At 47.2% G+C, this 13,278-nt stretch overlaps 1 protein-coding gene across 1 annotated transcript in view; it reads right to left on the reverse strand.

Moving 5' to 3' along the window:
• LRRC75A (leucine rich repeat containing 75A) overlaps window positions 1–13,278 on the reverse strand; it is a gene marked incomplete at both ends in the record, with an annotated part of 63,963 nt that overhangs the window by 30,440 nt on the left and 20,245 nt on the right. Inside the window, one exon of the mRNA XM_080356958.1 lies at window positions 7,783–7,911. Within this exon, the coding sequence (XP_080213084.1) occupies window positions 7,783–7,911 (129 nt within the window). The remainder of the gene's footprint in view (window positions 1–7,782; window positions 7,912–13,278) is intronic.

Genomic DNA, 13,278 nt, shown 5'->3' on the forward strand with positions numbered 1-13,278 from the left:
TTCCTGTGTATTAACAGACTGACTTTTTTAAAATTCCAGAGCATTTTCATCCAGAGACCAAAAAATGCCACCTCTACCAGCCCTCTTGGGAAGCTGGTATCAATCTGCAGGCAGAGGAGCAGAGCAAGCAGCTGACAACTATTTATTGTACTCACTTGAGGATCTATGGAAGAGGCAGGTGAGATCTGGCCTTACCATGGCATGGATGAGGAAAGAATATTTTCCAGAAGACAACCCGAAATCCCCAAGTGCCTCATGTAAAAAATATATATTTTGCCTTTTACATCAAGGCAGATCTGCTGAGCCCTTCCTTGTGCTGCCACAAGACAAATATTAAACCCTTCTCCAACAGACTTCACCAACACTAGAAGTGAGACTTGCTTGTCATGACCAACAGCAGAGCATCTCCTACAGCTCTTTTTCTTGCCCACCATGAAGGGGAGGCCACCAAGAAGCAAGGTGAGAGGAGCCTCTTCTCTGTCCAGCCATGGAGCAGTAATAGAAGAGTCAAGAGCAGAGGCAGTGCAGGTCTATGTCATCTCCTATGGGTGTTTTACTGTAGAGGAGTAGAAATTGAGAAGAGAAACAAGGAGGTGGGGAAGGAAAAAACCTGACTCATTGTTAGGAATTGGTAGCTCCTTCCAAAACGCAGCCCCAGACTGTTTCCTTCTCTTTTTGGCACTAAAATACTTGTGTTGACCTGCCCCCTTCTCCCTCCACTTCAGCTTTGGATTCAGATCTGAAGTTCACCTGGGGTGCTTGGCAACTGCTGCCTTTTGAGAAAAGACAGAGACACCATGAAATGTCTTTTCCTGCTCCTAGTTCTTTTTTTAATCTTCAGCTCCAGCTCTGACCGGTGTGACGATGCCCATCGCTGACAACCGGTGTCACCCAAGATGCTCCGACTGCTTGGCAGAAGAGGGGAATCTGCACATGCGGTGCTTCGCACATCACTCGCCGGCTCGTGTGGCACCTGACATTTCGATGCCATCGTAAAAATCCATCTCCAAGCCGACAAAATCCACCCTGTGGCATTTAGGAGGGTTCGCAGATGGTTGCGCAGTGGTTCAGAAAGGTTGTCTTATTATTATGGGAACTGAGCGTGGTGTCAAGATTCTTGGATTAATTTAGATTAATTTTGGATTAATTAATTAATGGATTTTGTTTATTTATTTTTAAGGACAGGAATGCTATCCCTGGGTTCCTACACCATGAAGTGTGCTTTAATAAAGGTGGCATCCTGCCACTTCCCTGCTGGCGTGGTGTGGTTTTTTTAAGAAGAAAAATAAACGCCAGCAGCAAAGCACCATGGATCAGACTGTGATTAACTGCTCAACATCCCCACATGCAAACGGGCTGAGCGCTGGGGAGCAAATTCGTCAGGCAGGGAGAGACAGGGACAGCCAGGGCTCCCGCACATCACACAGGGTTTGGGCAAGGGGGCTGTGGCACGGCACGTCCTCTCTCCCTCCACAGTCCCATTTCACAAAGAAACCAATGATTTGCCCGTAGTGGTATCATCACAGCCCATCTAGACCTCACCATTATTCACTTTTAGCCTTAATATTAAAACTGCAAAGAAGAAACCTTTAGTGCAATTTTCGCCCTTTTCCACAGCGCTCTGCTCAGCTTTAGCTCGCACACAATGGCTTTAGAGAATACCTTTCTTTTTGCAAAGAAAAGATGAGCAGAGGGCTTGACACATTAAATTAGGAAAGAACCGGAGCTGTCATTAGTGGGGTCTGAGCCCGTTTCATACTGCAGGATATATTAATGTATTGCAGATGTCCAGAAAGAGCAATCTTCACACTTGGAGCAAGACCAGAAAAAAAAAAAGGAGCCATTAATATAGAATACAATTGACTTAGTTGAATCCCCATCATCCCTTTTCCTTTTATATCAGATTTTTGGGGTTTTAGAGGGTTTACATTCATAAATCAGCTTCCTTTTATGATGTTTCTTACAGCAAACAACAAATAATGCTTTGTGCTCTTATAGAACGTTGCATCTGGTATCCGAGTCCTTTGCAAAAAGATCTGTGAGATGCATTTTCCTTGCACATCTAATAGCAAAAGGAGAAGGTAAGAGGGTCATCGAGGCTGATAAGGTCACCCCACAGACCGCCTGAGTGTCCCTCAAGGTGTCATCACTTCATACCTATAACTTCAGCTTGTACTGCTGTAAAAAAGAGTGTGATGTCAGAAACTTGGAATGATAATTTAAATTCAAGATAAAATAATAACACACATGGTGGAAGATTTGGATTCTGTGCTTGGTTTGGGGGTAAAGATACCAAGTTAGCGGTCATGGTATCCTGATTATACTCATCCTGTATAAACTGTGTTTATTCCTACCTGTGTTTATTCCTATTTCAGCCACATGTCACAGCACATAGCAGAGTAAATAGGAGGAAAAATGCTCATTTTAGCTTCATTGAAGCCCCACAGGAAATAATACATTTTAAAAATATAGGGCATAAAACCCTCTACAGCATCTTTAAGTTAAATCCTTATACCATGGGGCTGAAAAGAAGGGTTAGAAGTAGATTATTTCATCCAGGCCACAATAACCACTTTTTCTTTCCGCACTTCAGTGTTTTCATGGATGACAATTCATGTAATCAAACCCATATTGCAAACCTGATCAATTCAGAGCTTATGCAGGAAAAGGCAATCTGAGCCAGGGATGCGGCCAGGCGTACACTTCTCAAATGACAAAGAAGCAAACAAGAAAATAGGTCTTCACTCTATCCAGAGCTACACAGGCAAAACCCATTTTGCTTCCAGTCCCAGCACATCACCCCTCCAGCTACACCAATTTATCAGAAGAGTTTTTAAATGCCCTGCTGTCACTGTATGCCTTGAAACACTATGAATTTTGGTGAGGAAGCTGAGGACTACATTGTCGCACTCTACCCAGGAGGTGCAGGCACCAGGCAAAGAACAGCCAGGCAAAGCTGGACTTAGGGATGGGGCTTTGCTAAGCTGCTCTGTCAGCCCTTCCCTGGCCACTGACCAGCACAAAACCCTTCCTCCGTGGAAAACAGCAGGATGGGGATCAGCAAAGCCAAAATCTCACTTTGGCTTTACTGTGGGCGGCCATCAGGGGTTGGAAAAGCTTCCACAGTACGTCCTCAGAACAGTAAGAACTGGTGCAATCAAACAGCCCAAGGTCACCAGGGAAAAAGCAGCCTTTGCCCAAGGCTTCGCTGTCTGCGCTCGGCTCTGCTCGGTGCTTATCCCACATTCAACAAGTCCCCAAACTGGAGGAACGCCTGACTCACTCCCTATCACGGTCATCAGTCATCCATACACGTGGCTTCAGTCTGTGGAAAAAGAAACCAGTTTAATTTTCCAATACTTTATGGCCAGATATTTCTGCTGGCAAAGCGAACTGCAAATTTTTTTACGGGGGCCCTTTGCTCCTTACGTGTTTGTGTTTTCAGCTCCTTTGCCTGCAACAACTCATGCTGGAAGCCTGAGAGGCTGCAGAAGAGATACAGGGCATTGGGGCAACTCCATCCCACACCATGTGGCTTTGTTAAAGCATTTTGTCCCCATTCACGGGGACAGACAGACACTGCCCAGTTTCAAACAGGGGTGGCTGTGGGCTGTGCCAAGGGCTGAGCCGCTTTCCGAGGGACTCGCCTGGCACCTTCCTATGGGCACTGGGGTTGGAGAGAGGCAGGAAGATAAAATACTGCCCCAAGGTCATGGCCGTGGGGAAGAAAACACATGTTCAAATGCCTTTGATCCTTTGCAAACACCCAGTTGGAAAAGCATCGCTGCACAATTTGTTTGAGAGTTTCCTGAAGAGCAAAACTGCCTCAATCAACTGCACAATAAACACTCAAGGTTTATAATAGCTGCACAAGGCGATAAATACAGAGTGCAACATCTACAGGCACCGCTCAACACAATGCTCACATGCAACGGCAGTGTTTATTCCATCTGAAAGCTTCCCCAGCAGACAGCAACCCAGCAAACCCCAGCCAGAGATGGGAAGTTGTGCTCACATGGCTCCATTGGCTTTTCTGCTGCAGGCACGTCCTGGCCCCTCAAGGAAGGGGCACTCAAGACACCCAGGTTCAGTTGAACTGCATTACATGTTTATAAAAGGATGGGACCAAATCCAAACCCTCACTTCCAAGTGATCTGGAAAAGAGTTTTCACTTGGCTCCTTTAGCAAAAGTCACCCAAACACAAGCGCCTTGGGGAGAGCTGGGATCTCTGCAGGGTCTGGAGAGACACGGTCCAGCCTTTCCACAACACACCCTGACATCCACGTGAAAGCTCACCCAAAGGATTTCTGGGCTCATTCAAAGCTCTCCAGGCTTCTCCAGCACAAGTTCAGTTTTTTGCCTTGCTGCTGGTTTGAATTTACTCGCTGGAATAAGCATCCACAGAACTGTGCTGAGCCACGGCCACGTTGGAAAGCACAGGCCAACTGTTTTTTTTTCTGGCCATACAGACCAGGATGTGTTTATCCAGAGCTTGGAAAGACAATTCAACTTTTATTTTAGCTCAGAAGAGAGACCAAGGGGTCACCTTTAAGCTAAGGATGGTATAATAGAGGCTGAGTGGAGAAAGCAATGTACAGAAAGCCAGGGAAGTGCTCTCTCCAGAAGGGATGAGGAAAGAGAGACCCCAAGACCCCCCAAGACATGTATTTAACAGAGCAGGTTAACTGGGACCAGGGTCCAGGTCAGCCACATTCTTATCTGTCCCACCTCCATATGGATGTGGGCAAGTTCACAGCTGCCTCAACTGACATATACACGTATATTCGTGCCACAAGATGCAACTGCATACCTTCTGCAGGCTGAGCAAAAGCCAGAACTTCTGTAACACTCTGGCCCTGAGTTTTCTCCTGCTCTTGTATGTTGCTGCCAAGTCTCTGTCAAAGAAACTGCAGGGAAGGAGAGAAGTCTGGGGGGAAAGATGACTGGATGCTGGATAATAACCCAGGTGCCTAAGGCATGCAGGGTTTTGGAGACAGAAAGAAAATCAATGTATCGGAAAACCACCACCAAACACTGGGGATTAAATTACTTTTCACTCAGCACCCCGAGCTGCCAAAAAAAAAAAGAGGGCTTAAAGCACAGCTGGCGGTACCAAAAGCCCCAGCAAGTCATGGACCAGGAGCTGCAGTACAATCCTGTCACCCGCACAATCCCTGCTCTGCACAGCACCACCCATCAATCTCCCAGGGATGCTCCAGGGCTTAGCAACTGCCTGCCAGCCCCCAAGGATCCCTTTCCTGATGGAGCGTCTTGCTGCACAGCAGAGTATGTGATATTTTCTTTGCTGTATTAATACAGTTGTCGCCACAAACATTCGCCACCTGCCAGCATTTGCCACAGCAGCCTCGTAAGGGACCGCTGGTCCAGAGAAGACTTTTTGTGTTCTGGCACCAAAGCGACTGCAATGGGGTGGTGCATGAGCTGTGCAAAGGAGAGAGAGGACCAAGTACAGCCAACAAGCAGCATCTCGAGCAGAAAAAGAGCCTCAGTGCTGCACGAGCTGGCATTACTTGGGTTTACTGTTGCAGGTTACAATAGGACAAGGGGTTTTAAACTCAAGATTCGAGCCAGACATGAGGAAGAAATTTTTTACAATGCAGGTGGTGAAACATTGGCCCGGGTTGGCCAGAGAGGTGGTGGGTGCTCCATCCCTGGAGACATCCCAGGCCAGGGTGGACAGGGCTCTGAGCAACCTGAGCTGGTGAGGATGTCCCTGCTCATGGCCAGGGTGGCACTGAGTGAGCTGGGAAGGTCCCTTCCAACCCAAACTATTCTATGTTTTACCACCACGGTTTGCTAGAAGCCCACGATTCAGCCTTAGGAATTTGCATCTCTATGCTTACACTGGCACTAACTTCTTCACAGTGTTTAGTGCCAAAAGAAACGTGCAGGGAGACATGAGAAAGCAGGTATTGGGCAGCGGAGCAGTTTGCCGTTGCATCAGCGGCCTCGGGTTATTTTTACGAGGAGTGCAGAGCGCACACTTGGCTGTGGCTCACCATCGGTCTCCCAGGGCAAAACATGGAGCAGAAATCAGCTTAGTCACGATGCTTTGGAAAAGGGTAACCTCAGCGGGGAACGGGGCCTCTCTGCCTGGAAACATGCCTGTCAAAATAGGTTTCTCCTGTTCCCCATCTAGTTGCCCCATAGGGGAGGAGAGAGGAAAGGATCTTATTCTCCATAAGAAAAGGGAAAAGGATATATTGGTATCCTTGCAGGGGTTTAGCTACACAGAACAGGGATGTGTCAGTATCTTGAGCTCATACTGTAGGACATGGGACATCCATCCTCTGTCTAGAGATGGAGATTTGGGTCCCTGATGTCCCCAAGCCATATTTGCATGCTGCTCTGCTCACGCCACCCTTCCCAACATGGTTTATTGAGTGTAGAGAGTTTTATGAAGCACTACCAGAGCCAGTTTCACACCGTAGCCCAAGCAGACACACTCCAAGTGTCACTGCAGATTTTCAGCAGCAAAAGTAAAGAAATATATAAATATTTTTAAAAAGTGCTTTCCCTCCTTTTTAAAAAGCGGTGCAGTCTATTATTAAGTAAAACATCCACAAGAAACAGCAGTGAATGACTCTATCCCTTCATACACTCTTACAGGAAATTAAAGACCCATTATTAGCAGTAAGTCCAGGAAAGTGATGCCTACAAACCCCAGTTCAGACCCCTGCCCTATTGCACCAGGCACATCATCGCGATGGACAGTCCCTTCCCAAGAAGAGCTTAAAAATGCCACACACAGATGAAAAGGAGGCATGAGATGGGTAAACACCTTGCAGTTCAGCAGCAGAGATGAGAACAGACGAGCTAGCTCTGAGTTTGCTGTCTCCAGGAGGGATAAACAAACAAAATCCAAGGATTTTGCTAAATGTGCTCTTGGCAGAAATTCAGGGGGCTGATGAACTCACTGGGACCTGCTGGGAGATACACACATCCCCTCCAGAAATATCCCCCCAAAATATCTGGGGTTCACTGTGTGATCCCAAACAGGAACTGGGTCTTGCTCAGGTGTTCCCCCCCATGACACAGTCGGGACATTGGTGGTGCCGTAGCTCCAGGAGGGATGTGGGAAGGGCTGCCCCCCTCTGCATCACACGGGATGGACCCACAAACCTCAGGTGCACACCCCACGTGGGGCGTTTGCACCCCCCCACCCCGCTCCAGGTTACATCAGCGTGTGAAGTCTCATGTGCGGTAATGAACTTGGATGATTGATGCCATGGCCCTGGTCCAGGCAGCTCTTTCCCAAGGACAAAAAGGCATGGGAAGGGTTTGGAGGATGGAGAAACCTGCTTGTGTTCAAGCCCAAACAGCAGCTCATGGAGGCTGCACTTTTTTGGAAACCTGGCCTTGAAGGCACAGCCAAGGACTCTCTCATCATTTGGGGTCACAATAAATATCGCACAAGGGTGAGGAATGATCTGTTATCCTAGCGAGGCAGAAAGTGTTTGTGATGGGGGAAGGTCTTCCACACAGAAAGACAAAGTGGCAGAAAGCACAAATAATTCACAAAACAAAGTGCTAACACCCAAAGTACTAATGTTAGGTGGACGTCACTTGATCAGCTGGAAAGCCCAATACTCTGCAATCAAACCACCATTTCCAAGCAGGTTCTCCCTGTCCAAAGACACACAACCACAGCAGTAACCAGGTTTTTTTCCCTGGAACTCAGAAGGAATGTCAATGCTTCCTGAAGAGTGGTTTCCCAAGCCAGCACAGTTATAGAGGAGTGATGAGACCGTGGTACCTACCGGTTTGGGGCAGTGGATGTATCTAGCAAGGCTGATGATCAAGTCATGAGTGATAGGATCCACCAGGTTTCGAAAGCTGGCGTACCGATAGAGGACATCATCCAGAGAGGTGGACTCCATTCCTAAATCCTGCAGAAAACAGGGTAAAGGAGCAAGATTAGATGTGCTACAAAAGCCAGTGCTAGTGTGGATCTTAAAATTAGCCCACATTGGTGGTCCCCATGAAGAAGCCAAGAAGAAAGTGATCCCCCACACCACTCAACACAAGGAAGGGACACAGGAAGGGACATATGTCACCCTGGGGAAAGCTCCACTCCTGTGCTACATCTGCTCTGCAAAAAGGGGTTTGGGTTGTAGGATGAACAGTCTCATGCCTCTCACAAGCCATAAATCCACTGAGTGAACAGCATGCTTGTAACAAGGCAAAATCAAAGATGTCTCCAGAGACATGACAGCTTGATCAGCATGAAACTGAAACTGGAGAATAAATACAGCGTAGATGTGCTCTGGATCTGCTGTGCTTAGGGAGGAGGGAACGAGCCTAAAATTGCAGCAAGGGAAACAGAAGGATAAACCGGGGGGTTTGGGGAAGAGTGAAGTGCTGAGATTGCCTGGGGAAGGGGTGGAGGCTCTGCCATTGGAGACTGGACAAGGATGTGTCAGGAACAGTTCAGATGGAGCTGATCCTGCCCTAGGGATGGATCAGACCTCCTGAGGCCCCCTCTAAGACTATTTGCTCTGATTTTCAATCCTTAGACATAATAATTTGAGGAATTTTGGCAGAGAACTCATCATTCTATGAAATATGTTGGTGCACAGGGACAAAGAAGGGAAGGGTTACATATAACATACTCCTTTAACTTCAAATATTTTATCTCCACTATGTTTTGTTCCTCAGCAGCAGCCCATAAGGACAATGATGACATCCTCATATTGATACCTCCATTAGCACCAAGAAAAATGCCTTCTGACCCTCAAGAACAGCCATGCTGGAGACAGAGTTCAGGCAGCTAGAAACCCACACGTGTGGGGCTGTTCTCCCTTGCCAGGAGCACCCAACCGATTGCAAACATACCTAGTTTGAAAAATAAAGCAGCTGAACCAATTTATGATCTATCCCACGGCTCCTGCCAAGTCTGCACTTTAAAAATATATGATTTAATCTCAGTGTCGAGATCTAGAGCTAAGATGAGGGTGTGCGCTGTGCTCCCCAGGAGCAGCACCATGACGGCCAGGCCAGCCCACCAAGGCTGCTCCACCGTGGTTGGATTTAACCTCGGCCTGGACGTTGCCTTCCCAGTCTGGTAGAGCTCAACATCAGGACTAAGAAAACATCAAGTAAAAGCTGGATTTGGCCCACGGTCATATGGCATCACTGGTAAACATCACGCACATCCGAGGGAGCCAGTTTTGGGGCTTGGTAGAAGTAATCCCACACACACAGCTCTCCACACACTGGGATCTTTGAGGATCAAACCAGGCTTAGCATCTTGCCACTTCCCTTTAAGCATCTCAGAAGTCTGATAATATTCTCTTAAGCTAAAATTAAAATGGAGAACCAATAAATTGGAGAATTTTTCTTCCTCTCTCCCGGGAAAACTTAAATTTTTCACATCAACCATTCCCTTCTCCCTCCTGGTGCACATTTTTTATGCACAGATGTATTTCTCAGCTGCTCCCTAAGCCTCCCTGCCACACCAGCACTGTCTCTTTTCCACCACATGTAATATTTTAAAGCCACTCAAGGCTGAAACTTGTTCGAGGCCAAGTGATGAGCTCATCTGCAATTTAATAACTTAACAGCAGTTCACGCTGTCAGCAGCAAATCACGAAGCGCTAGCTGCGGAGAAAACGCCCAGCATCTGGCTCGAGTCGCTTGGGGTTTGTCCAGCATGTTCCCTTTTCCCAGGGCATCTTTACCTGCATAACAAGTGAAACTGTCAATAGGAAGAGTATAAGAATTCAAAATTATAGTATTTATGAGCCAGACAGGACCAAGGTGTAGGACAGAGGGATGTTTTTCTAGTGTGTACCCAAAACCTTGCACAGCGCTGAGGGGTCTGGGGAAGGTTTGTGCATGTGCAGCAGGAGAAGGGGAACATCTCTGCGTCCCTGAGCCCTGATGTCCCCAGGGCACGAGCTGGAGGTGGCCCAGGGGACATTTCAGAGCAGCACATTCAACAGCACATCGACACCCGTCAGGCAGCCGGTGCTAATGCCCAACTTGAGCAGGATTTGGGATTAATGACACAAAACAAGCAGAGAAAATCAGGAATGCAGAAGCGACTGAAAGCAACTCAAAGGCTGCAAGTGGATCAAAAAGCACCAAGGACGAAGCTGCCGACCCTGACGTGAGGGAGGTCCTTGAGCAGACTTGAGCTGCTGTCCCCAAGTCTGTCTCACCAAACCCTCACTGAGCACATCAACTTAAGCCTTGTTTTGCCAGGCAAGACTAAGGACTAGGGAGCAGAGATCACTTTGGGACTAAACAGAAAAGCAGGAGTCTTGCTCAATTCATCTTGCTAAGCATCCTCCCTGCCATCACCCATCCCCTTCCTGCAATTTATCTGATTTATTTCTGGATTCAGGAGACCCAGAGAGCCAAACCACTCGTCACCACCACTTGGGGATGGCTTATCCGCTGGAAGGAAAGCTGCCTGCCACCAACGAGTTGCAGAAGGCTTCTGCAAATGTGGCAATGCAAAGCTGTGAGATTTGGAAAATAAAAACAACCAACCAAAAAAACCCACAAAACAAAACAACAACCAACAAACACACACCCACACACACAAAAACTGAGAAGGAATTATAAATATAAGTCAAAGAAGTCCAGATTAAAATTGTAACACCTCTTTCCACAGCCACCAGTGATAGGAACTTCCCACCTACAGCCATGAAAGGCGTAAGAAAATCACCAAAACCACCAAGGAATGTGAGAGCCCAGGCACGGTCAGTCCTGCTGCTCCACAGAGCTGATGCTGTGCCAGGTGTTCCCTTCAACCTGGGTCCATTCGGCAAGCAACAACCACAGAAACAGCCCCCCCACCCAAAAACCAGCCCCAAGAGCTCACCATTGACTTCCCCAGGCCAGCAGTTTCTCTGTGAATAAAGAAAAATAAATGCAAGGCATTCGGGAGCTGTACCCCCAGCTTTTATTTCCCTGGTGTTGGCTAAAACCACTTGTTATTCCCCTTCTGCTGCCTGAAAAAATGCAGCATGACAACAGCTAAGAGTTGATCAACTGGCTTTTGAAGCTCCAAGTTGTGTTTCCATGAGATGAAACGTTGTGTAATACTCCCCTAAGCCACAAGGAGCCATAAACAGCGGAAGTCAAGCCCATTTTCGCTTATTAAACTATTTATCACTGCAAATTGAATTGCAATTAGAGGAATATTCAGCAGGTCCGCCTGAGAAGTCATACGATAAAGCAGGTTATGCTGTTGCTGCTTTCATTAATACAGAGTGAATGCAGTTACTGGCTGCCTAAATGAGGTTACTGTGTAAAATACCACCCCGAGGTCCTGCAATCACGGCTGCTCATAAATATCCCAATAGCTTCTACTTTATCCAGCACCTTGTCCAAAACTGCTTCTTATCTCCACTAATAGCCAGGGCAGTGAGATGAATTTCCAAGCAGAGAGGTTGGTATTATAAACAAGGTTTGGGCATGAAGGAAGAGGAGGATTAATATTGTGGGCAATCAATCATCCGCAGTAATTTATTTGGGAAAAATTATTTTATGAGGTGAGCATTAGCAATGCGGTGAGTAAGGTCAGCTCGGCGAAACAGGCACGGGAGATGTGACTCAACGGCGGGCACAGTGCGGCTTGCTCAAAGGCGACGGGGTTGGTTTTCTTGTCCAAGGACATATTTAGCAGCTCAACCCCCCTGCCTGGTGAAGTACCCCCTTGAAAACAAATGAACAAAATTTCTTGCCTTTGATCCTTAGGATGTTGGACTCCATCACAAATTCTCCAGTGTCTGGTTGAATTATGAGGTCAGTAAGCCACTGTAAAACTTGGTATTTATGGATTTGCCAGCTGTAATCGGCCATGGCCGGCCACAGCATCTAGAATCTGCCTCCACCTGTTTTACACATGATGAGCCAGGATTTGCTTCACTGCTAAAGTATGGTGCTGCTTTACCTTCCTATGAGATAAGGCCATGCAATGTAGAAGGGCATTGCTGGAAAGATTATCTGCCTGGTGCATTTATTGCAGCCCATCCACGTACACCCCCCATAAACCATCCGTTTATACACTGCAATAAGGCATTTTACACATGCTATAAACAGCTTAATTCTTAACTGGGTATCCTAAGGAACCAAGGCTGAAATAGTCACGCTCTCCATCCATCCCCCAATTGTCTTCCCCGAACAGATTTTTAACCACAGGAACCAATTTCAACTCAGCTGTGACCAGACAGCTGGTGGTGGGACCAGTAGGTCTGGATGGGGCATCACAGAAGGTATCCTGGGAACCTCCAGACCAGCAATTGCTACTGCAAATTTCTATGTCTAATCCACCAAATGGTACAAAAACGGAGTTTAAATATGTGGGATATTTTCTTTTTAAGAGAGGAAATATTAATTTGGAACCAAGGATTGCTCAGTCAAGCCTCAAGTGACGGTGCAGTTAGAGAAGAGAGTCAATGTTTCAGGGAAGAAGTAAACATTTCCCTGGCAGACTGACTCAAATAATAAATGGTGGCAGCTTGAACCCCCTCCAGGAGGTTGGAAATATAGAAACTCAGAGAGACAGATTAATGGGCAGAGATATGATGCTGCCATCCAGATAACAAACAACTGCGAATAAGAGTTTTGCAGAAGAATGTGCTGCATTTGTTTTAAACTGTGAGGCAAATGCAATTACCCCAACTGGAATTTGCTCAGACCACAGCTATCGACTTCTTCAGGGAAGCACCTCCGGATATTTAATGATAATAGATCACTTCAGCTACCCACCCCATCTTGATTAACCATGGGATCCCAGTATAGAAAAAAGCTTGGAAACACCATTTGGGGAAGGTGACTCGAGGCCTTCCTTCAAATAATTCAAAAGATTTAGATCCATCACCGCCTTTAACATCTTCAGCTCACAAAATCCTGTTCGCTCATCCTTTCTAAGCCAGCAGGAGCTGCCCGCATCCCAGGTTCCCATCCAAACCAGTGCATCAATCTGGGGCCATTGCTGCAGCTGGAGCTCCAGCCCCAAGCCAGGACCCTGTTGGCTATGCGGAACCTCACCAGATGGCTTCTGGTGGGACCTGTCACTTCTTCCTCCTGCTCCCCAATCGGATGGGTGACAGCAGCCACCTCCCAGCAGTCTCAGCCCTAAGGGGCAAGAGCCTCTTTTCCTCTGCATGGAACCATTCCCAGGGAGAACAACCACCTCCCCCGGTTTTCCTTCTGCAAAGGAAAGATGTGGGGGGAAAAAGCCCCAGGTCTACGGGCAAAACGTGGAGGAGGCTGTGAGCAAACACACAGGTCTCTACAGT

The sequence above is a fragment of the Nesoenas mayeri genome (genome assembly GCF_963082525.1).
Source record: "Nesoenas mayeri genome assembly, chromosome: 20".
Taxonomy (NCBI): Eukaryota; Metazoa; Chordata; class Aves; order Columbiformes; family Columbidae; genus Nesoenas; species Nesoenas mayeri.